This window comes from Ciconia boyciana, chromosome 18 (genome assembly GCF_034638445.1).
Source record: "Ciconia boyciana chromosome 18, ASM3463844v1, whole genome shotgun sequence".
NCBI lineage: Eukaryota > Metazoa > Chordata > Aves > Ciconiiformes > Ciconiidae > Ciconia > Ciconia boyciana.
This window is the reverse complement of record NC_132951.1, coordinates 6,786,343-6,813,929: the sequence shown is the minus strand read 5'-3', so window position 1 is coordinate 6,813,929 and position 27,587 is coordinate 6,786,343. Positions and strand designations below refer to the sequence as shown.

At 51.3% G+C, this 27,587-nt stretch overlaps 1 protein-coding gene across 3 annotated transcripts; it reads right to left on the bottom strand.

Annotated features, from left to right (window-relative positions):
* Positions 1-388: 388 nt before the first annotated feature.
* Positions 389-27,430, bottom strand: SH3GLB2 (SH3 domain containing GRB2 like, endophilin B2). Of its 3 annotated transcripts, XM_072882721.1 has the most exons (11): positions 27,022-27,429; positions 18,558-18,699; positions 18,081-18,209; positions 16,733-16,866; positions 16,177-16,269; positions 11,920-11,982; positions 7,446-7,469; positions 4,546-4,635; positions 3,952-4,052; positions 2,538-2,802; positions 389-1,863 (listed from the first exon to the last, which is right to left on the bottom strand). In XM_072882721.1, exons 1-11 carry the CDS (start codon positions 27,082-27,084, stop codon positions 1,756-1,758), a joined length of 1,212 nt encoding a protein of 403 aa, XP_072738822.1. In that variant the 5' UTR covers positions 27,085-27,429; the 3' UTR covers positions 389-1,755. The 3 variants fall into 3 exon arrangements, with proteins under 3 accessions (XP_072738822.1, XP_072738823.1, XP_072738824.1); XM_072882722.1 differs by lacking the exon at positions 7,446-7,469 and having other exon boundaries at positions 27,022-27,430; XM_072882723.1 differs by lacking the exons at positions 7,446-7,469; positions 11,920-11,982 and having other exon boundaries at positions 27,022-27,428.
* Positions 27,431-27,587: the final 157 nt, after the last annotated feature.

Sequence of the window (27,587 nt, the reverse complement as noted above, 5' to 3'; positions counted from 1 at the left end):
AAAGTCTGTTAGATCTAGAATAGCATTTCCAGTCTCTCGGCAGCTAAAGTCACACTGCTGCTCTATTTTTGCTTCAGGTTAAGGAGGAGCTGTTGTTTCTTAGAGTTCCTGAATCTGTAGTACAACTGACATGTGTCAGCTGGGAAAGGAACTGCAAGACATTAACAACTGTAAGGCATGTTGAGAGTTTCAGCTGGGACAGGAAGGATTAGCAGCTTTGTTTTGCTTTTACACCCAGCTTCCAGGACTGGGATAGCAGAACAGCACAGCTCCCACCTGAGCTGCTTCCCTTTGCCTCCCTGCCAGCGCTGCTTGTCCCTAGGGCCTGCAGTCGCACAGCTGGAGAGCAAGAGCAGCCCTGAACCCACACAAGACGCTGAGGCAGGAGGTCAGGCAGTTTGTTTATTGGCAAATAAGTGCTGAAAACCATGAGCCCTACATACACAGGTGCTCAGTGCCCTGTTACATTAGAGTGGTCACGATACCATTGGGGAAAGTGCAAAAGATCAATAAACAAGCAAAGTTAGTTCTGACATACCGCAGGGAAGGTAGTGAACAGAGAGCTTGGTGCAGGTGAGTTTCTCATCCATCCAACTTGAGTGGAAAACTAGTTACACAGCAGCAGAAGTCCTTTAGTTGAGCTCTAGCTAAAAAGCTCATTTATAGGATTAAAAGGCATCCACACCTGAGCACTCCCTTTGAGCTAAACCACCACGTACATCAAGGGCAGCCTGGATTGTTTAGTGCGTGTATGGCCAAGAATAGCTCATTGTTGGAGACAACAGCAACTGGGAGTATCCCTTACTGTACTAGGATGCACCAAGTCTGTTCACTGCTGAGATGGGAGGGGAAATATTAGTTAAATCAGTCATCTAGGGTGAAAATAAAGTCAGGCTAAAACATGCCTGGAACAGATGCACTGAAAGAAAAGCCTGGACAATTAACACAGGGAGCAAAGCTTGTAAAAAGGCTTGTAAACTCTTTGCAGTCCAAGAGCAGTTTCTCAGAGGAAATGCAAGCAAGATGCATGGTCCCTTGCACTGAGGTTTGATTTTTGACATACAGGCCCTGTGTTATTAGGTTGGTCTTCATAAAGATATTTCCTTCCAGCTTCAGAGGACAGTTCTAGATTGAAGCCATCAGGCACCACGATAGTAAGCATGGCTCTTGGAGAGCCTTGCATTACTGTTCTCCCACAGGTGAGCAAGGTGGATGGGTTTAACAGGCTCTTAATTCTTAAATTCAGCTTCCCTGTCTTAAGAGCTAGAACGTGTCAGAGGGTTTGTGTGGGACACTTCCCCACTGGAATGCTTGATGGTTTGACTTAGGCAATTCTACTCTGAAGGAGAGAGAGGACAGGAGGGGCAGGCAGGCACTAACCCACACCAGACACAAGGGAAGTGTAACTTAAACTCCGTGAGCAGCTGCTGAGGGAGACAGCTTGCTGGCCCTGGGAAAGCCACTGCGATAAATGAGACTAGGGTAGGGTAGAAAAAAGTAATCAAGGAATCTTGCACCATCAGGACTAACTGCAAAGCAGGCTGCACTGGTAATTAACAAATTCAGGCTTGGGTGCCATCAGCCCTTTCCCAAAACCTTACATAACAGTTTTACCACTTCTTTCCCACAATTCCCATATTAGCAATGGAGTGTCAACCCTGAAGAGAGCAATGGTCTCGGATGAAGAAATCCGCATTAGAAGTGCCAGGAGATGAGGGGTGCATTCTGCTTGTACATTATTCTTCCTGGAGACATTTAACTTAACAGTTCCAAGTAAGTGACAGGAACTTTCCCTTTCTGGTTCCCTCTTTCCCCTATGAGCCAGTCTGGATCCATGCCTGGCAGGCTGTACACAGTGATCATCTGGGGAGAGAAGCCAGTGTTAGACAGGACCTTATTCTGCAGATGGAGCCAATAAGTTCAGTCAGATGGCTACTGAAAGAACAGTAATTCCTGAAGTTCATTTAGCAGGCATCTGTGCCCTTTCCCTGGAGCTATCTGCAGCTTTAATAGAAGATCTACAGAGATCTGCCCAGTGATGTCCCTGTTGCCTCTTCTTTCTCTAAATTGACTTAAGGTATTTTTGCATACAGGGTGGCATGATATTGCTATGTCATCCCTTCCAAATATAAAAGTTCAGTCTGGTCAACAGAAGAGTTTGCAACTTGCTGAATTTCCTTTTTTCTCAGCATGATTAGACCGGGCCTCCAGCCAGTAGCTTATCCCATTGCTCTCAGATAAGGTAGCTATATTTGAGGGTCACAGTGAAGATGCCAAGTATTGCAGTATTTTGTTAGCTGGGTACAGCTAGACTCCAATAGGAATAAAAGAGTTATTGGGGTGATATTCTTAAATAGCAAATAGCCATGAGCACAAGCTCACTGCAACTCAGTGGATACTAGTGTAAAGGAAAAGACTATTAGCAGTTCCGTAAAACAGGGTTTTTAGGGGCAGGAAAAGTAACCAAGACCTTGCTGAGCATGCAATGGGCTGCTAGGCAGTTGTAGCAAAATTCAACACAAAGGAAAGCTACCAACCTCATCTGCAAGAAGTGCCAGCTCAGTGCTGTCAGCTGCTTCATAATCATAGAGGACTCTGGCCTTCCGTGTCCCACTGGCAGGAGGCTTGACTTCATTGGGGTTCAGTACGCTCTCTGCCACCGTATTAGGCACCCCAACAATCGTGGGCACAACTGGAATAGTAGGCACAGCAGGGAGTGTGGCAGCAGCAACAGCTGGAGGAGAGGTAGCAGCTGGGGGAGGAGATGTGGATTCTGCGTTGCCTACGAATGTGCCTGAAAATCTTACACAGGAGAAAAAAGCAGAGTTCAGTCAGGCTCTAGTATGAGGAACCAAGAAATAGCTTGCTCTTTCAGTAGTTAACACTGCAGAGATGATGCTCAAGAGTTCCAGCTAACAGCTGTAACCTATCTATGCTGCCCTTTGAGTGGGGAAATGCACTCAGTTGGCAGGTGCTGAGACTATGAAACAGGTAGTATTTGTCTGCTTATTTTGATTCCAGTGTCCCGTTACAGGACTGGCACCTAACTTGCAGAGTACGAGACTGAAGTGGGGCACCAGAGAGAGGTCTGGGCAGGTGCTATTCTTGGCTCTGCAGCTGTTTTACTGGGTCCATTGTGCTGTGTCCTTGCCCTGCTCTCACATGGTCTGTGTTATCTGTTTAGTCTGCTAGTTCTTCTGGAAAGGGACAGTCATTGTTGCTGTTAAACTGGATGCCATAACTGGAGGCTCCCAGGCTTTCTGGGCTCTCTAGATAGAGACAGTAATGGAGCTCAGTCTCATTTATCTGTAGATACCCCCCGTCTGCACTAAGGGAGTGCAGCTCTGGCCCTTGCTGACCTTCACAGCGAGTCTGCAGAGACTCCAGAGTTTGGCTGAGGTGGAGAGCTCTTAGAGCCAGTCCTGTGCAACATCTTACTTACATTTCTCCTTTGGAGCTGCAAGCATGGAAAAGAATGGAACAGTAGTAGTGAGTGATCACACAGAGGCAACGGCCCCTCCTGGGTCAGGCCACCGCACTGATGTGACAGGTTAACAGACAAAACAGCCCTGCCCGCGCCCACGGGATGTGCAGCCAGCAGCACAGAATTAGTTACTGCTGCAGCTGAGCACAGTCAGGCTTGCTGCTTGGCAACAGGAATTTGTCTCCCATGCGATTTAACTAATTTGGAGGAAAAGTGTTCGAACTCTCATGGCCATCATGCTTTGAGATGAATGTATAAAACCCAGATGAATCCAGTGGCAAAGCCTGCTCTAAATGCAATACCACTGGGATCGGTCGCCATTCTGTAAGCTCAGAAGCTCTGACAGAGCTTGGAGGGGGCTTTAAAACATCTACCCAACATTATGATGTGGGATGGGGAAGGAGGCCTGAGCTAAGGGTAGCCAGATGAGTAACCCTTAGAGAAGTAAAAGCAGTTTCTTGTCTCACCTGCCCAGTTGCTTCTGGAGGTCCAGCATGTATTGGTAACACTGAGCATAGTAGTTGGTCTGAGACTCCACAAATTCGTGGAGACAGCGAAGATGATTCACCTGGAGAGAGAAGGACCGTAAGTTGGTCTGTGAGTTTGGGTGCCAGGCATAGGAACTCTCTTCCTGCAGCTGCTACCTACCCCCATGGGAAGCAGACTTGTGCAGGCCAGTATTTAAGAGAGTTACTTGGTTGGCTTGAATACACTAATTTGTTAAGTTGGGAAAGTTGCATAGGCCCAAGGGTGATCTCAGAGAGGAGGCTGCTCCTGGCACCCTAACTATGCCCATGTGGCTGGTCCACAGCTCCAGTGAGAACAACAAGGTTTTTCTGGCTTGGAAGCATCTGAAAGACTGCAGAACTGCGGGGGTCACAGTGGCACTGCCTGTGCATGCTTCATTACATTTTCAGTTTGAGCATTCCAGCATCCAAATTTATAACCTCTTTACCTCTACTCCCAGTGCAGGGCTCCACCATCCTCTTGGCATCCTTCTAGAAAGGAGCCAGGAGTCTCTGTAGTCCCTGTCACCCCTCCAGTTACCTAGGAAGACTCACATGTGTGCTGCTGATCCCCTCCAGCAAGAGACGTGTCACCTCTGCCTGTCGATCAAACTCGGTCTGTGTGAGCCTCAGCTCGTGTTCTGCCTGCAAAACAGGACAGGGTGTTTCAAGACAGCACAAGGCAAGGACCATTCTTCTGCCTCTTCCAGGCAGAGGCAGCACCCACCTCCTCCACCAACCCCCCCCCCCCCTTTTGGCACTGAGACAAGTGTGCTGTTGGCTCAGTAGGATCCATGTGCACCTGTGACACTGAACATCAGGCACAAGACACCCTGGGTGAGGATCCCAGAGGCCTCTGGCCGTATTTCAACTTGATGCCTGCTTGATCCTACACTGGATCACTGCAGGTCATGGAATGGCAGCTCAAGACTGATGCATCAAGCTAGGAAGCTCCTACTCCCACAAGACTAGAACATGAAGATGGAGAGGCTTTGTTAACCCTGAAGGATGTGGAAAGCCAGTCCCATGCCAGCACCTGCCCTTTTAACCCCCTCTCTCTAAGCCTATAGGCATAGGAATGTGACAACCTCCCTAAGTGTCTCTCCAAAAGTGCAACTTTTGCTGGTATCCTTTTTATCACCACAGAACAAAGGCTGAGGCCAGGGAGCATTTACCAAATCGCTGTTACTAACGACATCTCTCCGCAATGGAGATGAACATCCCAATCCAGCTTCTATCTAATGCTCGCCTTTGAAGCTAGTTACTCATTTTGAGCTCGGAGGAATTAAACAATGGTTAATAGAAGGCAGCTATGCAGCAGACATTGGGAATTCAGAGACAGACTGATACTGGAGACCTTTATCGAACAGACAGAACATTTCTCCCCCACCAACAAAGAGCGTATTTACACTAGGGCAGTTTTGCAGTACCAGAATACCCAGGTGGATCCTTGCAAAGAGAAGAGCTCTAGAAGTGCTGGAGCAGTCAGGTGCTCTGGTGCCTGCTCTCCCCTCCCTGCTGCCAGAGGGAACGGGGTGACAAACAGGCACTTTTGTTCTCTAGCATGCATTACTCCTTAACACCAAGCAGAACATGCCAGTTCCCTCTTAGGATGGTACAGAATAGTGATGTCCACTCAGCTACAGCTTGCTGGAAGGAAAGGAGTACAGGTTCTGTGTCCTCTTCCTCTTCTCCAGGGGGGTGCAGGCATCAGAGGGCTGCCTACCTCGGTGCAGTGGTTCCTGCATGGCACCAGTTCTGTGACAGAGCTCCTTTGGAAATGCCCTGATCAATCTGGCACAGGACTTGTTTGGACTTGACCCCAGAGAGCTAATCCAGACAGGCTGATAGTCTCAGAGCAGAGGCCACATCGCTGGTGTTTGAGCAGGGTGACCCCAGAGGAGAGCCAGCCTTCTCAGCAGGGCAGGCTAGAGGAGCTGCTGCAGGCCATTGCATCTCTCAGCTGGTAACAGCACTACCAGTACTGTTGTACAGCTCAGCTAGAACAAAGCAATGCTTTGACTGTCTTTTAATCAGATTTGTCTATTTTAAGCTACAACTGATCTATTTTCTTGCATCCTCTGTATGAAAGGGATTATTTAAAGGAGAAGGGGCAATATAACAGGAAATACCAGTACAATGCCTCACTAAGCACCAAGACATTCTTGCTCCAGTGAGCTGAGCAGAGACTTTGGTAGCAGCAGAGCCATTTGAAACTTGTGACAGGCAGACCCAGCTCCATTTGGCACCACCTGGGATTTGACCCATTGCCTTTCCCTGCTAGCTCTGAGCAGTTGCAGGATGTAGTTTCCCATAAAGCCCGCACCAGACTGTGACCTGGGAGGTCCCTTCCAGTCTTGTGCTTCTCCAAGACACTGAGAACTTTGATGTTTACTGACATACCTTGGCCTATCCAACCAGGACAGACCAAAGACAGAGGATAGAGGAGCAGAGCCTTGCATGCTTATAGCTGATTGCAGTCAGCTTATTTGTTTGAGGGACAGAAGGATTTAAAGTACAAAATGAGCTGGTTCAAAAACAGCCATTCTGCTCTGATGATGCATTTAGAGTAACGCAGTAATAGGTTGCTATCATGCACAGCATGCAGGAACGTGCCATCCTACCACCTTGCAGTTCAGGCTTCAGGCTAACATCTGCTGGGGGTGTTTGAGGTATGAAAGGCAATGGGATCCCAGAAGGTGTCTCTGGAAGCTCCATACCATGCTGGAGCTCCACACAGAGCTCACTCTGGTCTCTAGTCCACTAGCAGCCCTCCATCCATCTTCATGGACAAGTCACGCTCCCCTCAGGGAACCCAGAAAATAAACAAGATCTGGGACTTTGCCTCCATGGGTCAACTCAGAAGGGTAAGTGCAGCTCCCCCAGACAGAGTCAACTCCACGACAGGCTCCAAACTTCCCACCCTGCCCTCCTGACAGAGCTGTTCCCTCCAGCAGCTGGGGCTGTTCACAGGGAAACCCTCTGTCCTTGCTTCAGCTCTGCTCAGAGCTCCTGCTCGGACCCCAGAACAAGCAGGCAAGGGGCTACTAGCGGCTAATGCATGGCACATGCAAAATTGGAGCAGGCAGGGCCTTTGCCACAGGAGCAGAGCTGAATCACATCACAGCGCATCACCTCTGCTCCTGCGACACCGGTGCAGGGCTCTCAGAGTTGCCTTTTATCACATACGAATGCACGCCTGGTTTGCCTAGGAAGTCTCTCACACTAGGTACAGCCAACTGGCCCACGGGGCAGGCTCTTCCCAAGCCACTGTCAGCCGCACTGAACCATACAGCAGCAGGCTCAGGACTGGGGCTGACAACAGCAACATCCCACTGATCCTCCCCTGCATGTGCACAGGCACACGGGCAGGAAGGGGTCTGCAGCACCCCCCACCCCCTAAACACCACCAGCACGCCCAGAAGGTTTGAGCACAATTTCAGCTGGGTACTTACTTTTTCCACCTCGTCGCTCCAAAGCTGTAGGGGCCACAGAGCAACAGGAAAGGAGATCAGTGTTGGAGACGTCGAGAAGCACTTGGCATTAACACCAATTAGCAAGGACGCTCCGTGGACACAGCAGGCCAACTCCAGGGACAAGCTAGCCCTTCACCCAGCAGCAGCTGCCAGATCGATGCCCCTTCCCCTCATTCTTGCACCCTCGAGCTCAGTTTCACAATGGGAGAGCAAGTCCATGCCACCAGAGCCAGCAGCACTCCAGCTCTGCTCCTCGCCAGGGCTGTTACAGCAACTGCTGCATTCAACGGGCGCCAGGAAGAAAAGGATTAAGCAGCAGAGTCCTCTGAAGCAAGGGTTACTTTGCTGAAGCTGGCAGAGGTTGGTGTTGAAGGACAGCCCTTCTTTTAGGATTGTGGAGAGGCAAGTGAGCTGCTTGAGCCCACGAATAGGGCCTGGGAACTGCCGTGAGCTCAAGCCAGGCAGAGGCCAGTGTTCCTCACCCACTGGTCTAGAGAGCTCAGGTTAGTGGGATCGTAATCCAGCCACTCTGCACTACCAACGGACATGTTTAGCTACAGGAAGGAGGAAGCGATGGCTGGATGCTGCCTTTGAGCCAGGAAAAACATCACGCTACTCCCTCCTACTCTCCTCACCCCCCGGGGAACATTTGGGGCAGCACAACACTGCCAGCTGCTTGCTGGGATCTGGCTCCAGGACATGAAACAATTGACAACAAAAGTCACGCACAGCAATGGGAAAGGGAGAGAGGAGGTAGAAAAACACATTGATCCTTCCCAGAGGTCCTCGGCTTGGCCTTTCCTCAGCAGACAACTACTCCCTCAGCCCCAGCAACACAAAGAAATCACCCTGGATCAACTGGGAGCACACCAGTCTGACAGCAACACCCCACATCAGTGGGGCCAGAGGAGATGGCCTCTGAGGGCCTCAGCTTTGTCTTCTGATGTCACCTTTGCAGATCAGGGAAGTTCACCATAGCGCTGCTGGATTTGCACTACGGGCACTTGGAAGCCCCACGCTGGATGCTGTGGTGTCAGAGGGAGAACATGCTCTGTTTAGACCCAGGGCCTCCCAACTGAACCTTGTTGAGATTTGCTCACCAGCAACTGCCCTCAGGTGGGCCATGGCAGCCCCAGGTGCAGAGACAACTTCATCAGCCGATATAAGGAGCACCTACAGGAGCTGCCTGCACTGGTGCAGGACTGAAGCAGGAAGGTGTTGTGCCAGGTTCCTTGGCTTGCTGCCTGCTCCCATTCTGGTTTCTGCCTGCTGGCCTGCAGCTCTGCTCCTGTTCCATGGTATGTAGCCTGGCAGGCAGCTCTTCTTGCTTGAGTGGAGTTACTGTAGCTGGTCCCCTTACGATCACAGGCTGTCCCTGTGCAGTGCTCAGTGCACTGAGGCTGGGTGTTTTCTTTGATCTTTAGGAGGATGTTTTATTATTGCAAATCAGGAACTGGTTCAATTAAGGCCTGAGCAATTTTTGGCCATGCATGGGGACACAAGCCCCTTCCCCTTCTCAAAGAGCTCCTACTCTGGAAGGCAGATGGTGGGAAGATCCTTGTGGGCAGCTGAGAAGCAGGTCCTAGCCTGAACTGCTGCTCTGGCACAAGGCCTCTGCCAGCACACCCTCATGTTTTTGGAGCAAGGTTTACTATATGGGTAATGGGAAGCTTTCACTCTGGCCGCAGGTCTTCCTACTTAGATGTTGTAGGCAGTACTTAAGCCATTTCGGGCCCATTTAATCATTGCAGTACCCCTTGAATTCGTAGCCAGATTTGTTTCTCTTCTGTTGGCCTTGCTGTGCAATCTCTAGCTCTGACCCTGTGGTGCTCTGGGGCAGTCCAGCTTTGCCCGGATCTATCCCTGGGCTAAGGCACTATGCAGCTCTAGTCAGAAGCGTTTCAGACAGCTCGGAGAGCAGAAAAGGCTGTGATCTGCACCTGTCTTCCTCCACCCCAGCTCAAGCCAGAGGAACCCCCTTTAAGGTACTCAGTATGTTTTTCTTGGAATCATTCCTAGGAGTACAGCACGTGGCAGGGTCTGAGAGAAAGGGATATTTAGGCTTGCACAGCCCACGTACACCTTCTTACACAAAAACCAAGAGGTCAGTGTGGGAGAGAGGAGAAATGGCTCCCCAGCCTCCAACTCATACAAAACAGGGGAGGTGCTTATCTCCAGGTGGATCTAATTCCACCTAAGCCCTCCTGTTATAGAAGGAGAAAAAATAAAAGCACCATGTTATCTACCTCTCCAAAAAACAGCAACATAAATTTAGAATCCAGATCAGAGCCCTGCTGAGGGCATACAGTCCAGGAGAAAGTTTGCTCACCTGTAAGACAAAGTTGTTACCTGGGCATAAGCAATCCCTCCCTCCAGAAGGGAGCAGAGCTCAACAGCCAGGTGAGCAGCGACCGCTGCTCTATACTGTCAGTACACACTAAGACTAAAGTAGCACAAGGACTCTGGCCTGGAAGAAAAGCAGAGCAACAGTGTGAAGAGCTCCTACCTTGCTACAGTGCCTGACCCCTTGGGATGAATGCTGGGATGAGAGAGCTTGTTACAGAGCAGTCCTGCCTGCACCGAGCTGGGGAGCAGTCTGGGCTCAGCCCATGTTTTGCTAATTAGAGATGCCAATTGTTATTCAAGTCACCCTGGCTAGTGCAGCTGGACATCAGGTGGCACTTCAACCACCAACTGCAATCTCTGAAATAGATAGTTTTGGAAGCCACAGGGAGCACTGCTGGCTTGGCCAGCAGGTTTCCTACAGGCTCTCCTGGTAGGAGGCCCTGCTGTGCAGCCATCAAACGTGATGCAGTGATCGAGGTCAGTGCTGGCTGCTTACCTAGAGCAAGTCAGTCTCCTAGAGCCTGCTCTAACTGTCCCATATCATCAGCACTGCTGTCACAGCTTCTCTAGCAGCTCTGCAGAGGGACCACTGAACTAGGCAGAGATGTGCCAGGGTGGACACCTGCGGGCTAACCCCTCCCTCCCCCCCCCCCCCCCCCCCCAAATCTATTTCTCCTGTCATGTTACTGTGCTTGGCATCTGCTCCCCAGAACAGCTTTGCAATACAGCAAAAGCAGACCAGCTTGCAGTTTGGTGATGACTAGACATGTTCAACTGAGCATCTGGGCACTCTGCAAGATGCTAATGCATGCTATGCAAATGCTTGCCTTCAGTTCTGCTTTGGAAAGCCTCGGGAAATGATCAGGATACCCTGGTCTAAGCAGAGCTATTCAGACACAGGGAAAGCCCAGTTTCTCTCCTCTGGTTCTCCTAGAGCTCAGTTTTAGTCTGTTATTGCGCTGTCCTTGGAACAGACCTTTCCAAGGGACAAGCCAGAGCCACAGGCTTGCTGCTAGTTGCTGCACTAGGAGAGAAGGAAACTGAGCAACTACTATGGCATCACCAGCATCAGCTTCTTCCTAAGGAGTCTCATCACTGGGCCCGTTACCTATGGAAATAGTTTTCTAGCTATTATGCAAAGCTATTTCTGATCCCAGCATCACTCTCCAAGAAGGTCAGGACAGATCCCCCTGGGAACTAACACTGATGCTATCAGCTCAGACATACCTCTTTCTCCAAATGGGATGGGTTTCCCATTAACCAAATCCAACTGGTTTCCATGATGTTTTTTGTTTGCTAGAAGCCTGGGCTGTCCTTTTTCATATCTACAGATTCCACTCCCCAGCCCTTCCATTCCCAGATTATTAACAGGCATCAGTGTTGTTCTGAATGCTATTTAGGAAGCAAGATGATCAGTTTTCAACATTTTAACGAGAAATGTGACATTGTGCAATGGGGAGCCATGAACACAGCACGGAAAGTCAATTGCTTGACCACAGCCACTCAGTGCAACACCGTAGAGATGCAACGGGCTATTCACCCACCCCCAGTGCATCTGGCTGCGTAACAGCTGCCAACAGAGAGGCCCCAAGATGAAAGGAAAAAAATTACCTCTATTTACAGAATAGACAAGCCTGCACTGTCAGCCTACTGCGTTGCTGACACGATGGGTGGCAGAGAGGTTCCTCCACCTTTGCTTCTCTTGACCAGCTAAAGGCTCTGAGCACTGACACCACAGTACTGATCAGGCAGTCATGCATGTGACGTTGCCAGCGTACAGCTGGAACCATCCAGAAAGGCTAACCTTGGAGGTTTTTTCCTTTCAATTGCTCCACTAGTGACAAAAAAAACAGTCAGAAGATTCCCACTGGAAATGTGGAAAAGGACTGGCAGAGAAACTGGAAAGCAAACCAAGCAGCAAAAGTGCCAGACCCTGACCATGCAGCCCCAGAGGGGTGATCTGCATCCTTAAGGTTGAGTCAGAGGAACCCTGGGCAGCCCATGTCACATTAAAATGTTGAAAACAGCAGAGCACTAGGTCTAAGTCAGGTGAAGAGAGGGGCAGGAAGAGGTTGGAGAGGCAACATCTAGGAGGAGGCAATCTTACCGCTGATGCGCTGGCGGAGAGAACGTAATTACGAGGTCTAGTCTCCTGAAAGTCAGGCACAGCCTAGTGGGGGGAATAGAGTTTCATGTACAAGTCACGCAGAAGAGTCGATAGGAGTCAGTCGGGCAATGGATGGAAGAAGGGACTAATGTTTTTTTCCTGTCTGTGCTGGGAGCTTAGTTCAAACTCTTGTGGGATGGCAGGAGGGAAGTCTCCCAACAGTCTGGGCAGTGGTGCGTGGAAGCCAGGCTTGTGCAAGAGAAGGTGGACTGGCTCATGCAGTCACGCCTGGTATTTGAACAGCAGACATTTCTACTGTTAGAAACTCTGCCTGTACTTACAGCTGTCCACTCATACAGCGGCCTGTTGGAGTGGAGATGAGACAGCACCATCTCAAATGCATTTCCCATTCCCTTGCAGCCAGCAGGCTGCTCATGTCATGTTGGCTCAGTCCAGTGGGCAGGACCTTCTTTCCCCTTGCTTCCCGCCTACAGTCCTACAGGTGTCCCTGCACAGGGCCTTGTCCTTAAAGTGGGCATGTTTACTAGCATCAGAGCATCCTTTCCACAGTGAAACAAACACATCTACTTGTTCTTACTCTCACCAAGCCTCTGGGCATGTTTCTGCCTAACAGGCTCAGATCTGCTATTTTCAGTAAGGGGCATGGCTTAGCCAAAGCAGATCTAGTCCAAAGCCTTGCTGTTGCCAAAGGCAGTGTATGAGTTTTCATCCCAGAGGTCAGAAAACCTCCGAGCCACCTTCTCCATAGCTAAACCTCTGCCCTGGGGCGGGAAGACTTAAGCAGTCTGGAGGTTTTCCTCATGGGGAATGCAAGGGATCCAGTCCACCCCTGCACAAGTGTGGGTTCACTAACCATCACATAACATGGTCTCTCTATTCAGCTAAGCTAAGACTAGGCCTCCTCCTAGGATGGCCTTTGGCTGTAGCATCACCCAAAGAGATAAGCCAACAAGCTAGCTTACATCAGGACCATCACACTGGTGCGATGGATCAGGGTACCCTCCTGGTCCGCCTTTACTGTGCAGCAGGTTGGTGTGCAAGGCTGGCACACAATCCAGCTGCAACCCAGCTACGTTGTTAATCCTCTCAGGCCCCACGTTTCCTCTCCCAGGTTAATCTCTTTGCAGCTCACCCAGATCTACTTATACACGCTGACCCGATTTGTTGGGCCCTGAGCAGCCTGCTGGAATGAGTGACCAGTGTGTGGAGGAACAGTCAGGCAGTCCCAACAAGAAGAGATTTTTTTTTTTAAACCATCTAGGAGTTTTGGGGATGGCTGGAGGAAGGAATAAGGAGGAGTGATTCCTATTACAAGTCAAACCAGAATACAGGGAGAAAAACACACCAGTGAGATTTGAGGCCAGCACAGCAACTAGGCTTGACTCCTCCCTGTGGGGAGAGGAGATGTTTCACAGGAATAGCTGCTTAGGCTTTTTTTTTTTTTTTAAAAAGATCAAGAGCAACTGAAGAAACCTCTCCTCCCATTCCCTGGTCTCCAGAGTCCCAAAAGTAGTCACAGCACATGGGATGAAGGAGTCAAGCTGCTCTTGCACTCCTATGCGTGGGCAAGTTGTATTTGCAAGCAGTGGTCAAAAGGGACCCACGTCCCGCCCCCTTCTGCTCTTCTTAAGGGGGGAAACGGGCAGAGCCCCGGAGCCTGGAGGACAGAACAGCACCACAACCAGATCAACCTGCCTGTCATTGTCTCTGGGCTGCCTCCCTTCCAGGAGAGGGACTTGCCACCCAGCCTGACCTCCTCCTGCCTGCAGCCAGAGGAGCCCGAGTGGGTCTTTATGGGAGGCCGTGCCTCTCTTGAGCACTGCTTGCAAGCAGCGTTGATGGAACTGAGTGCATGCTCCAGAGGGGCTGCAGGCAGCCGACAGATGCTCCCATCTTTCTGGGGCACCTTTGCCAGGCAGCCACAGCCCTGACCATGCTCAGTACATGCTCCAGGGCCAGTCCCGATGGGACAAGGGAGATAGGAATTTTCATTTAAAATGGGAAAGAGACAATGAGAGGTGTTAAAGAAAAAAAATCACAGCACTGTTAGCACAGTCAATACTCACATCTCCCTCACACTGAGCAAATTCCAAAGAAACAAAACAAAAAGGTTAGTAAACAAAACAGCATCAACAGGAAGGACAAAGCACGAAGTCCGAGGGCAATGCACAAGCCCAGACACTCGAACAGCAGCTCACAGGTCTGGGCAGCAGCGCACTTGGAGGGTCAGTCACGAGACAGAAGCTGTGGGAACACAAGTTTGCACTACAGAGGGGAAGAGCAGCAAGAGTGGTGAGCTGGGAGAGGTGTGATACTTTGGGCCAGCTTGGATGGAGAGGTGTGACACAGGACTCCAGGCACGTTACAGGGAATGTTGTGGTCTAACACACCTAGAGCAGAGGCAGCAGTTCTCCCCCCATGCTGGGAACCTCCACCTGTGCCTTGTCCTCTAGTAGTCAGTGAGGCACCCTGAGGCCAGGGACCCCACCTTTAAGCTAAGCTGGGTAAGAGATGGGTGCCCACAACAGCAGCTGAGGTGGTTGTTCTGCTGTGTGATCTCTGTTTTGAAGAAGGAGAGGGGCTGAAACGTGGCTTGGGGCAAACACCCTGGAAAGCCTGGACTGGCTCTGCATCCTGCCTGGGGCACCCTAGCCCTGCAGTTCCAGTGGGAAACCAAGTTTTTCTTTTCCAGCTACAGGGAACTCCCTCACCCAAGGGTCTGTGCACAGGTGAGATGCTTTGGGATCACTTCGTGTAGGAAACAAGGTAAAGAGGGTGGAAAGGGAGGAAGCACAGGAGGTATCTGAATTCTTGCTCTGATTTGAACTTAAGATAAAGCAATGGCTGCCACTTCCCACTGAGACTGCGGGCACTGTCCCCTTCAGAAGGGGAACTGGCGATCCCTGAAGTTACCTTCAGTGGATCTGGGTGACCTGACTGATGAGAGGAGGCTTTTTTAAAAGGGCAGCTATCACTTTTGTTCACCCAAAGCTTTGTTCAGGGCTTTCCCACATAGGCCTGAGCACAGTTAGACCTGCTGATGGAGGCTGCTGAGCTTAGCATAGCTTCCCCATATGCCATGTATGCAGTTAGAACTGGAGAAAAGGGAAAACATCTGGGAACTGGCCACCCAGGGAGCTGCAAGGCCAGAGGCCCAGCTGAGCAGATGGCTAGAAAACAGGCTCATGGCAGGGTGCCTAGGCTGGTATCCCAGTGCATCCCAGAGACTGACTGACAAGGATTCCTGTCTATTCTGATTGTACACGTTTGCTAGTTGAGCTCCTGGCCCCAGGCTAGCAGCAGAACTTGGCAAGTCCTTGTGCCAACAGCCAGAGAGCTACAGGATGGCAATCTGCTTTAACAAGGCCCTCCAGGGAACCCATCCGTGCCCAGCAACATCCTCTCTGCCTCCTGCTACACTGCCTCTGCCCAGGGAGAGCCCAGCTCCAGGAGATGCCTCAGGCCCAGGGAGCACCCTGAGCTGACAGGTCTTGTCAGCCTCAGACAAGCACTTTGAAGCGCTTGTCCCCATTGCTCAGGCCTGCGGACAGTGCCACTGGCTGACTTACCAGTCCCTTCTGCACTGCTCTGACCTGGGACCTTTGCTAGTTTACTTGCCATGAACTCCCCAAAGCCAGAGGGCGAGACTAGCCTGTAACTAGACAGCACCATGAATTAAGTGAATAGAGAGGCTGAAGGAAGGACCTCTTGTAGACAATCTGACACTGGCCAGCCCTTACAGGCTCCCCGGGCACTCCTGCCTGGGAAAGACTGAGTTGGCAGAATCTTAACTAGGCTGAAAGCCTGGGACTGCTGCAGAGCTCCAGCTTGCTTTCCCCTTGCACACCTCCCAGCTCAGCTCTCTCTTGGCTTGCTTTGAGATTCCCAGGGAAACTTAGCAAGTCCTCAGAAGATGCAGCCTTTTAGTTATAGCACAAATTGTCCATAACCACTAGCAGTCAGGAGACAGGAGCCTGGATCAAGTAGAAGTTTCCAGACTCTGAAAGCTCAGAACTATTTGCTTCAACGGCTCCCCCATGGGAGGGCATCTGAGGAACAGGCACGTGGCTCCTGCTCCCAGTTCCCTTGCATACCAGATGGGGAATCCCCCCACCCATGCCTGCCAGAGCCAGGACATAGTAGCAGCCTAATTTTTGTCCAGAGAGCATGTGGCATTGCTCATGTGAGCCAAGCCCTGGGGCCAGAAGGACAGAGGGGAATGAGGGAAAAAGTTACCGCTGCTTTTGCCTCGGCAGCTTTGGCCTTCTTCAACCTGGCCTTGCAGGCATCCAGATCCAGGCGGCGGTTCTGCAGGATCCTCCGCTCTTTCTGGAAAGGACAAAAAATGGACTAAGAGCAGACTGCTTAGGAGCTGGTGGGGAGGGAAAGGGACAAGGTATCATCTAGGAATCAAATCTATTTCCTTATCAAAAGATGCTAGGGAAAAAGCAGCAGTTGGTATGTTCATCTTGTCAGCAAGAGCTTTGGGCCTGCCTGCCAGGGATACAGGCTAACCTTCTGGGTGGGTGGTGCCCACTAAGCTGCAGGAGTCAGGAAAGGAGTTACCTTCCTTATGCACATCAACTGGCAATCCTTCCCTGCCGCAGAGGGAGCCCTGAGCAGATCTAGGATTGGTATTCCCCTATCCTTGCATTCTTTGAGGGGAGAGGTATGGAGTCCTCCTTTCTCATAGGGAAGGAAAATTAGTTCTTCCAGCACTGTCTCCCTCTCCCTCCGCCCTCCTCATCTCTGGAGAGATGACAAGCTTTTCCTTCCCTGCTACCATACTTACAGATATGGTTCGCCAGTCCCCTTCCAGGAAGTTGCGCAGTGGGGTCAGGAAGTTGATGGAGGCGGAGTGGATGAAGTCCCGTTCTGCTGCACCTAAGCGCCTTTGAGTGTCTCCAACTTTTATCAAGGTCTTCCCTGCAATAACAGGAGCCTTCAACTCCAGGATAAGCCAATTAACATTGTGTTGGCTTCAGCCAACTCACCCAGAGCTACCAGGCTCCACTGTTGGGGGACAAAGGCACAGCGTGCCCTGCCTGGACAAGGTGACCATGCCCATAGCACACCAGCTTCAGTCCTAACTACGATCTGCTTTTAGCCTGAGGTCTCTTCTCAGCTGCTCCCAGTGCAACTTTGATCTTATCTATCTGCTTGAGGCACTTATTCCACTGACATCCTTTTACTGCTACACCTGCTTGCGCAGAATGATCTTTGTTTGTCTCATAAAACAGAGGCACAGGAACAGAGCAGCAAATTAAAAAAGCACCAGAGCAGAAAAAATGAGTTGATTAGGCAGTGCTGGCTATAGATGCAGTTACAGCTGTCCTGCATGTAACAGGACTTGCTATTGAACAACTATTGATTTGGAGAGCAGTAACAAAGCTTGTGGCAGAGGCAAGGACAGCTGGAAGTTAAGGCTGTGCTTCTGTGCAGGTCTGTTGCTTAAAGAAGCCCAAATTCCCCCAGGAAGGGGCAACTGTTAGGATTTAAGAGCAGAAAGATGTGCTGTGGTCAGGAAGGGGCCTGTTGAGGCTTGTAGCCAAGCACCAGCCTTCCCAATCTGTTTTCCTGTTCTCTTTCTGCTGGAGAAAGACTTCCACCCTACACTTGCAGGACACAGTTAAAGAGTGGTTCTCCTGTTCAGAGTCTAGAGAAACTCTGTGCAACTAGATACCACCTTAGACTAAAAATATGCTCAAACTGGACAAAGCTAAAGCTATTCACTGCAACTCCCTGTTCAGGCTAGTTTAGAAAGCCACAGAAATAGCACAGAAGAGTTTCTGCGTCCTGTAACCAGTTGCACTAGCTACCCTGGATCCACATGTCTTTATTTCTTCTCTAGCTCTGCCAGACTTGAGGACTGTATTAGGAATGGGGAGATCCCTGCCCCTTTTCCCCCACAGCATGGAGCATGCTTTGCTGTGGAGTAAGTCTTGGCTTACTAAAGGCTAAAGACCCTTCTCTGGCATCAGCTTTGACACACTAATAGGCAGGTTGCCATGGGGGGAGCAGGCCACCCTGCCCCCGTCAAGAGGCATGCCGTGGGAAGTCTTAACCCAAAACAATAGTGGGGATACTCTCTTAGGAAGGGATGGATTCCCAGAGCTTTTTAATTAGCCAGGCTGACTTACCATAAGGTGTCCCTGGCCCAAAGTCATTAGCTGCTTCTGTCATGTACTGTGCCAGCAGCTCCCCGTTGGTGACCCGGGAAGGCACCTTCCGGTCAAGCTTCTCATAGAGGAATTCTTCTACTCTGGCACCTGGAATGAGGATGCCACCAGTGGGTACAGGATGGAGGATGAAGGAGGAGCCCCTGGCACTGGCATTCATGGTGGCCCACCCCAGACAGTCCTCAGTCACGCACTGGATAGCAAACACCAGCACCAGGAGAAGGTGCGCCCTCCCTTCCAACCATCTCCCAGTCCTCAGGAGCACACCCAGTCACCGCTCAGCTACATAGGGAAGGAAGGACAGGCCCTGCAAGGACACATTTCTTCCAACCCCCACAGACTCAGTGGAACAGGGCTCTCTGCCAGAAGGCATGTCTTAACATTGTTTGAGCTGCAAGTGATATTTGTCCTTCAAGCGTTAGAAGCAACTGGACTTACTAGGGTTTGGCTGTAGCAGAACCTCAGTCTGACGCAAGATCTTCTCTGTCCAGTTCTTTGTGCAGTCTGCCCTGGCCAGAAGGTTTTCAAAGTGGGCATCTAGTTCAGTCTTCTCAGCCTGGCCCAACTTTTCTTCAGTAAACTGCAGACAGGAGGTAGTCATTAGAAGGTCTGTTCTACTAAAGCAAAATTACAGTGTGCTACAGGGCTATTAAGAGACACTGAGGCTTCTTCTGTCTCATGCATTTATCTTAGAATAGAGCTAAAAAGCCTTCAAGGTGTCATTCTTTGTTCCCAGGCATCTTTCAGGGGAAGAGGGCAAGTTTTTGCCCAAGAGTGGAACAAGCATTGAGCTAAAAATAGAGTCCAGGTTTGAGAGGTGTTCCAGAATGAGTAACTTTTAATAAGGTCTGGTACAAAAATACTCTAGTTCTGAGGAATCTATTTAAATGTGCCCATGGCTTCCAGTACTTCATGCAGGAAAGCAACAGACATCCTTCACATGAGGGAAAGTGCCATCTCCCTTCACCTCCTCCTAACCGACTCTATGTCCTGCAAACCCAACGGCATCAGGAATGCCACTACCACCTCACAAGTCAGGCTTTTGTCTCATCTGATTAGACAAGCATGTACACAACAGTGGTTTTGCTACAGGGCTTGTGAGTGCCCTCTGACAGCCATCAGACTGACAGTGCCTGAGTGCTGCCTCCCAGCTCACCTCCTACCTTGCTGGCAGGGAGCTGCCAGCTGAGCATCTGAGGTTTAAGGAGGCTCAAACTCAGGATTTAGATAAGAATGCTTCCAGCAAGTGACTTTCTCTAGGACATGCAGTGGCTGGACAGGCTCTGAAACAGGGTACTGAGAGAAATATAATGGCGTCTGACTTCTCTCAGCACTCAGATTCATACTGGCAACGGACTCTCCCTCCCTCTGTGATTCCTTTTAAGTTTAAAATTAGCAGCAGGGAAAAGGCAGCCTCAGTGTTTTCATACTGGGCAGTGACATCTGACAAGCAAGGTTTGTCACTCTGGAGGTGCAGCGTCAGATGGCCTGGACACCCCCCACTGCTTCCTTGGGGGATTTTGGAGAGAGGAGCTCCCATTCCCTCTCATCCCATCTCCATTTTCCACTTGCTCCTCTTGGTCATGTTGGCCAACTTCGGTGTATTTTTAAGCACAATCTCCTGCTCTTCATGGAACCAGCATCTTGTTGGATCATACCAAAAGACCCCTTTAGACAGCTACGCCGCTTGGGATCCTACAGAGGTTGCAGTTGTCCTTTTAGCCCTTGTTGCTGCCCGCTGGTGCCACTGTTGATTTATCAGGACGTGGTACTGTACAATACTTGGTACAGTCAGGTGCCAAGAGATTAAAGCCTGGCTAAAACTCTTAGATGAAATACAACTCCTGTCTGAGCTGCCACTTGTACCTTCTCCTCTCCCCTCCCCTATCCCACAGCTCAGCTCTAGATGGGCCAAGACGCCCTCTTCGTGGGGTCTTGGTCTGGTGTCTGCTGTCCCTCCTGAAAGGCTTTCTGGCAAGCTCTGTTCCTGTGGCTGCCCAACAGCCCCAGCTGTGTTCATATCCAGTACAACGCTGGGAAAGTGAGATAAGGAGCAAGCCCAGAACCAGCATGCGAGGCAGACAAACAGCCTTTAAGAGTCCTGTTGCCAGCCGTGCGCAAATGTTCCTAGATGTCCGCGATATACAAGCCCTGCAGGTATCTTTACACAGTGACCTGTTTGGGCAAGATTCGAGATAGGCCCAGTGAACTGCTTTGCTGGATGTCGGTGGTGACAGATTCTCAACTGCGAGGACAGTCACACTCCCTCCTGCAGCCCGGTGGGGACAGAGGACTCACAGCCATGCGTGACCAGGGATCGCTTCACTATTCTCTTCCTCAGCACCAGTAGCCCCTGGTTACTGGCACTTATTTTCAGCTCAGTCTTGCCGTGGCCCCATGGCTATTGCTGGACATGGCTAAAAGCAGATTCAAGGTGAGAGGGTGTTTGTATTGCTTTGTACCTAATGTCTACGATAGTCGTGTGTCCCCCAAAGACAATCAGACATGCGTGAGCGGCTGAGGCTCTCTTCCTCTGTCACTGTTGGAAGCCCAGGGCTGTTTTCAGACTCTGCCAGGCTGGGCTGAGTCACTGCCATGCAGCAAACTGGGGCTTCCCAGGTATTTGGCACCAATTCTCCAGTCATCTGTTTAAGAGCTTTCTTAAACAAGCCAAGACTCTTTGATGCAAGCATAACAGTCTCCCTCACCCCCTCTTCCCAGACAGCTTTTTGAGATCTCATCTCTTGCAATTGCAGCTCTTCCTGCAGTTTAGACTCTCCTGCACCAGCATCTGCCCTGGAGCTGTCAAGCCTAAGCCCAATTTCTTATCAGCTGAATTTAGTCAGCTTCTTACAGCATTGCTGCAGTATCAGATCACTGCTGAAGCCCTCCCGCATCTCCACAGTGCCACTGCCAGCCTCTTGAACCACTCCAACTCTGGGGTCCTTTGCTATATTCACGATCTCCAAGCATCACTGTCCTTTGTGGCTGTTTTCTGTAACCCACCCCTTTGCCTGGTGCGGTGGAATAACGTGGTTCATTTGCACAGCACTTGGCCAGGGAGCAGCCAGGACTCAGTTACTCAGTTCTTATCTCAGGTCAGGCACTAAAGCTGTTTGTCTTGCAAGAGGGCTGAGGGCACGCACCATGATCACTGCAAGCCTGGGCTATGCCAGAAGGGGAGGATGGGCAGGAATCTCAGTCACAGCCTGTAGCTCCAAAGGGTCAGGCCAGAAAACAATCTCTTATTCAGGCTTTCTTTCAGAGTTGGAAAGCAGGGCACGAACGTCATGAAGTGGGTGCAAGTGCATGGGAAGCCGTAGCTCACATGCTGGGAGGCTGTTACTCCATTTACACTTAATTCCCTTAAGTGTCTCCCTCACCCCTGCCCAGAAGTCAGCTATGCTGCAAAGTCCAGACCCGGGCACAGCCTCGGGGCAGTTGGTACCACTTCACTGAGGGCTGCTGCAGCGGGTGTTCTTTTCCTCCCCTGCAGCACACTTCTACCTCCTTGTCTGTGCATGGGGAGTCACTGATCCAGCTCAACTCGACCTCTACCATGACTCTTCAGGCAGATCAGAGAACTTGCCCAACTACACAGCACTACGGGGAGTGTGCCATCAGGTGCAGGGGAGAGCAGGACCACCTCTTGCAGGAGCAGCTTGCAGTGAGATCAGATGAAGCTTCTCATGAAAGCACAGCCAGCCAAGGAGATTAGAGGTAAGTTACACCGCCTTATCCTATGAGCTGGTTCTTTCTTATATCTGGTGCAAGTGGAGATCGGAGCTTTCAGGTGGCAACAGGTCTCAGCTGCTGATGCCCACTTAAGTGGCTGCCCAAGTCAGTGTCCCCAGTGAAAAGCAGGGTAGAACAACAGCAGTTTATGAAGTCTGGCTGCTCAAGCATTTCAAGCAGAACTCCCCCATAAAGGACTTCTGTTCCTAGGAATTTGTTTTCATAACACTTACAGAAACTTCATTATTTTTCCTTCCCATTGAACAGACATAAGATTTCACTGTGAGGCCAAGAGATGCAGGAGGACAGATGAGCTGATCATATACTCATGCCTCTTGACTCTAAAAAGACAGATTAAAAATATTTTGTGTCCTGCTGCTCCTGGACTAGAGGCATTGGTGTTTTTGCAGCACCAAATATTCTAGATCGCCACAAATGGGAGTGTTATTTGGTTGTATCAAGCTGACCTACAGGCTTGGTGCATATCTACCTGGGAGAGAGTCAGGGCGGGCAGAGCACATGCAATTGCAATGCCTGGGAACCTTAGAGCTCCTCCATCCTGCTGCAGCCAAACTACTCCCATTTATTTTCTAGAACCTGACAGTTGGGTCAGCTGTCCCAGCCTGAACCAATTCCAGAATCTGCATCCTGGGATCACGTGCCAGGTCACGGTGTGAGAGGCTCCACTGATCCTGGCTCACAGGAAGCATCCCTGCAGCTGACCCAGCTGAGCACCAGTCCCGTCTTTGTGCAGGGAAGCTGATGAGGTGATTAATAATGCAGGGCAGCCTTTTGTCGAGTGCCACTCTTGCTCTCCAGGAAGAGGAGAGTCATGCAGCATTCCAGGACATCAATAATTCAGCCAAAGGTTGGGTTTCCTCTGGGACGCTTGGCTGGCCAGCAGCAACGCTAGATGCATTATCAGGGCCCATGTGGGCAAGCAGGCTGACAGATTAGGAGAGCAGTACTTGGGAAACAGGCCCAAAAGAAGCAAGACCATGCTGGATTGCAGTTAGGGCAGCTGCCGGCATTCACAGCTTGGGGGAAATCTCCACTTTCCCCAAGAGTTGGTAGAGACACTACTGGGATGTCAGGAGGGTGAGCAAGTAGAGCTGAGCTGGATGGGTCCCTCTGCACTACAGCTACAATATCAAAAAAGGCTGTGCCTACAGCCCTAGAGACTAAAGGCCATCAAGGCTGGGCTTTAAAATAGTACATGCATTGCTTTCTTTGCTGAAAGCATTAGCACCTTTCTCCCCCTTAAAGCGAGGGGAATAAAATCCCAGTGCTCCCCCTGAGTTATGCCAACACCACAGCTGTTTTACACAATGCAGTGTGAGTTGACTTGTGTCTCTTCCAGGCTTGTGTGATTTTTCCATCCCTCTCCACTCCAGCTGGCCCAGGCCTGTATGCTGTGAGCTCTGACAGGGTAGCTGCAGCCCCCTTGCAGAGGATCTGGTGGCAGAGTTCAGGCCCTTGTTACCAGCCTTGTACCACTTGCAGGGTCCCCAGTTTTTCCAGCTGGACATTACTTATGACTTTCCACCTTAAATCACAGATCAAACCAGGGCCAGGAGTCTTACACCAGGAATAGTCTCCTGCACCTGCCAGTAGATTTGGGCTGATGGATTTTCTGAAGCCTCTCAACAGCTTCATAATGCCCAGGCTATTGTAACATTTGCTTTTTCAGTGATCAGAGGCACGACAGAATCAGTTCAGGCAAATCTACCTCCCACCTTGTACATGCAACCCAGGGTTGCATTAGGAGAGAAGCCATAGCCACTCAGTCAGCATCTGAAAACTACCGGAATCTCAACAACTCTGGACCAGATACAGAGTATGCTTCAAGTATTTGGTCACCAGGAGTCAGGAAAGCTAGGCTGTGAGCCAAATGAAACTGTGCTAGAGGACAGAAGGAAGCCATTAACAGGACAGCTTGGGTAACTCATGAGCAAGGCATTTAGAAGAAAAAATACTGCCCTCATGGATTCATAGGTGTGTTTCAAATGGAAACATGCTCTGGCCCGTACCTCTTGCCTTCAGAACCCTTTTCTTAAGTCACCTCCTGTTCTCTTGACTTTTAAAGGTGTCCAGCAACCAAGGTATCAACCCCAGTAAGCTCAGCAAGCAGAGGGGAAAAGTCTATTTTATCACCAGAGTTCAGAAAGATGGGGGAGTCTGTCTTTCTTCAGGAGCTTCAAGCTAGAATAAGTAATCCTCTGCCTGCTAGTAGTAATTACATTAGCAGTGGGATAAGCACCCAAAAGCTGTACTCACGCTTGGGCAATTTCACCCAGAGCCAGTTTACATCAGAACTGACAAAAGACAGACACCTACAATTATTTCCAGACATCCCTGAGAGAAGCTGGCTTGCAGCCTGTCTAGAACAGAGACATCCAGTGTGTTACCTTTGGAAGGGGAGATGCCAGTTCTGTAGGGAAGCTGGAGCTGTTAGCATAGCTTCCTCTGCAGAGGTTTGGGATCAAAACCACTTACTGATAACTGGAAGGTGCAGCTGATCAAAGAGAAAGGCCTTATGCTTCTTCAGTGAAGATGAAGAGCATGACCTGTTTGAAGTATCTCTGCAGGTGACAGAGCTCTTAGGGGCTATGTGCTGCATCCCCTCTGAGGACGCTTGCTTGATGGCTGTGACTGGTGGTGCAAGCGTCAATACAGTACATCCTCAAGTGGGACGCTGAATCCTACAAAAGCTCTTTATCCTTGCAGCTGCCCAAGTCTAGAAGCTTGTTCCCGACTCGCAGAGCAGTAGTGCTGACACCACCTCCCTCCTCTACTTCATCTACTTCTACTCCCTGTCTTGTTTTTCTGAAGAACATTAAGAGATGCCATGAAGCCCACAGAGCACTGCCTGGTCAGGGAGCCACATACACAAGCCTGGTAAGACAGTTACTGCTTATACAGCTTCTTTGTCACAGCCACCTCTGTCCTGCTCCTGCTGGAGACGGGTACAGGATTGCCCACCCAGCAGCACACAAGCCCTTCAAGCTGCCTCGCTTCTCCTTAGGTAGGAGTCCTGCTAGCTGGTGCCTGAGCTAGCAAAAGCTGTGTAAAGGTGGCAGTGGGTTTTTGAGTTTGTTGGGGTTTTTTTTGTCATGTGAGAGGTCAAGCCTAGTCCAAAATTCTTCAGCCAGCACCCACATTAGGTTGTATTTGACAGGTTTCAAACCAGGACTGCTCCTGCACGAAGCCACCCCAGAGGTGGTGTGCTGACCATGCTCTGCCTCCTTCCCTCCTCACTGAGCAATGCTACAGCCCTTCTTCCAGCTCTTGTGTGTTGGCCAGACATCTCAGTCAGACGGCAATAGCTAATGCTGTCTGAGTGGCACAGCACATAATGGCCAGTCCATTTATCTCCCGGTCACTGCAGTTCCAGTAAAACATCACTTTGTTAAATGCCTGGAGCCAAAGAAAGCATCTCCAATGCTACAGAAAACTGAGCTTATTCTAGGCAGGTCTCATTCCCCTCCTGGAAGATCTGCTGTGTTAAAGAGGGCTACAAACCTAATCCTCATTGCCAACAGCAGACCTCAACTGTCATTTCTGGCTCTTGGTGGAGGTAGGGCACTGCTCACCCACACTAGCAGCAGGACTCTGTGGGGACAGCCCAGATAGGCCTATTTTCCCCAGCAATTAGACTTCAGAAAGTGGTTTTCAGCCTCAGCAATCCATTTCCTTCCAGTCTCCCCTCCTTACGCAAACACCTGCATGCTGTCCACAAGTACCATTTTGTTTCAAGAAATTACTACTGTAATTAGTCATATGAATATTCATATACGAGATGATGTGGAGTAGGTGTAGCAGGCAGAAGCCACTATTTATAAACGCCTCCTTGCTCTAGAATCACTGTGTGCAGACACTGTTCCCATGCCTGTCTCCTTCCTACGCCGTGAAGCTAAAAACCACTTAGAGACTTACAATAAGGCTTCTAAACATAAGATTTCTTTACAGCATTTCTTCCTTTCTTCTGCTACCAAGGTCATTTGCATGAGAACAGCATCTTTAAGCTTTCCATCTGCTCCTTATTTTGCACCTGTAGTTAATATCTCTTGTTTTCATAGCATATGACTCATTGGCACGGTTACAGGAGGTGATATCTGTTTACAGGAGACCAGTTTCTAAAAGAGCCAGAATTACTCCACTGCACAGAAGGTCTGGAACAAGACAGCACTGCTCCGTTTATCAACCCCCACACAATAGGTAGAACAAGAAGGCTCAGTCCCAGAGTCACCGGCTGGACTTCACTTTTTCAGGCAGGATCCCAACCAACTCTGACTTGCCTCTCTCCTCTCCTGCCCAGCCGAGTTTCCCAATTATGCCCAAGGAGCGGACAGGCTCAGCAGCCACATCTCACCACCTGCTGCACACTTTGCGCCTCGTGGCTAGCCAAGTTTCCTCACAGCATCCCCAAAGCAGCTCCCGGACTCAAGTTTGGAAAGCGTGCTCCTGATGCCATCTTAGCCCACTGAGACGCTATCTGCTCAGTCTCTGCGGTTTAACGGTACTGTGTTTTGCCAAGGCCTGGGAGCTACTGCTACCTGACCTCCCGAGGGACTGAAGCGCAGGCCGTCCGCAAGGCCACCTCTACCACATCTCCCTACCGAAAGGGCACAGTTCCCCGATGGGTCTGGCACAGCTAACTGAACAGTTGTTTGCAGGATAAGCTTTTCTTTAAGAACAACAACCATTAGGCAAGCAGCATCCTCTCCACACTCCTCTTCCCCCGTCATTATATCGGTTAGAAGCATCTCCGGGGCTATTTGCCTTCTTCGTCTCACCGCAGCAGCACCATGGTTTAGCTCAGCTCCCGCTCGGGGCCGTTCAGCACCGCTCGGAGCCCCCAGCGCCCAGAGGGGGCTGCTCCCGGGGCTGCGGCTCAGTCGAGCGGCCCCGGCCAGCTCCAAACCCCACTTCCAGCCTCCCTCGGGCTGGGAAGCAGCGCCCTGGCTCTGCCGTGGCCTCGACCCGCGGCTCCCAGGGACGCTCCGTGCCCGTGCGATGGGCGGGAGGGAGGGAGGGAGGCAGCGGGAAGACGCTGCCGGGAAAGGCCCGGCAGCCGCAGGCGAGCCCCGGCCGAGGCAGGCGGGCAGGCCCCGGGCCCCCCCGCCCAGGAGGGCGCCGTTGCCGTGGCGACGCGCGGCCGCCTCACCTGCATGGCGCGGGAGAAGAAGACCCCCGCGTCCGACGCCAGCTTCTTCACGTTGAAGTCCATAGCGGCGCCGGGAGCCGCCGACCTCCGCCGCGCCGCGCCCCCGCTGTCACCGCGGCCGCCGCACGCCCGCGCTTTATAGCGCCGATCGATGCCCTCCTCGAGCCGCCCCGCGGCCTCTTAAAAGGGCGGTGCGTCACCGGCGGGGCCTCCCGGCGCCGAGCCAGCCGGGCGGGCGGCGCGGCAGGCGGGCGGGCGGGGAAGCGCCGGGTCGTAGAGCAGCCTGCGGGGCTCTGGCCTCCCCGGGGAGCGCCTCAGGCGGCGGAGGCGCGGGCGGCGGGGGCGGCCCCTTTAAGAGGGGCCGCCGCGGCGGGGGAGCTGTCAGCCGGCGCCGAATGGGCGCTCGCACCGCCCCCCGCCCCTTCCCCTGGCTGCTCAGCCGCACTCGCCGCCGCATCCTCGAGCCAGGCCCGGGGAAGCGCCCCGATTGGTGCGCCGGCAGGCAGCTCGCCGCTCTTATTGGCTGGAAGGAGGGGGCAGGGGGCCGGTGGCTCCGCCCCGCCGCG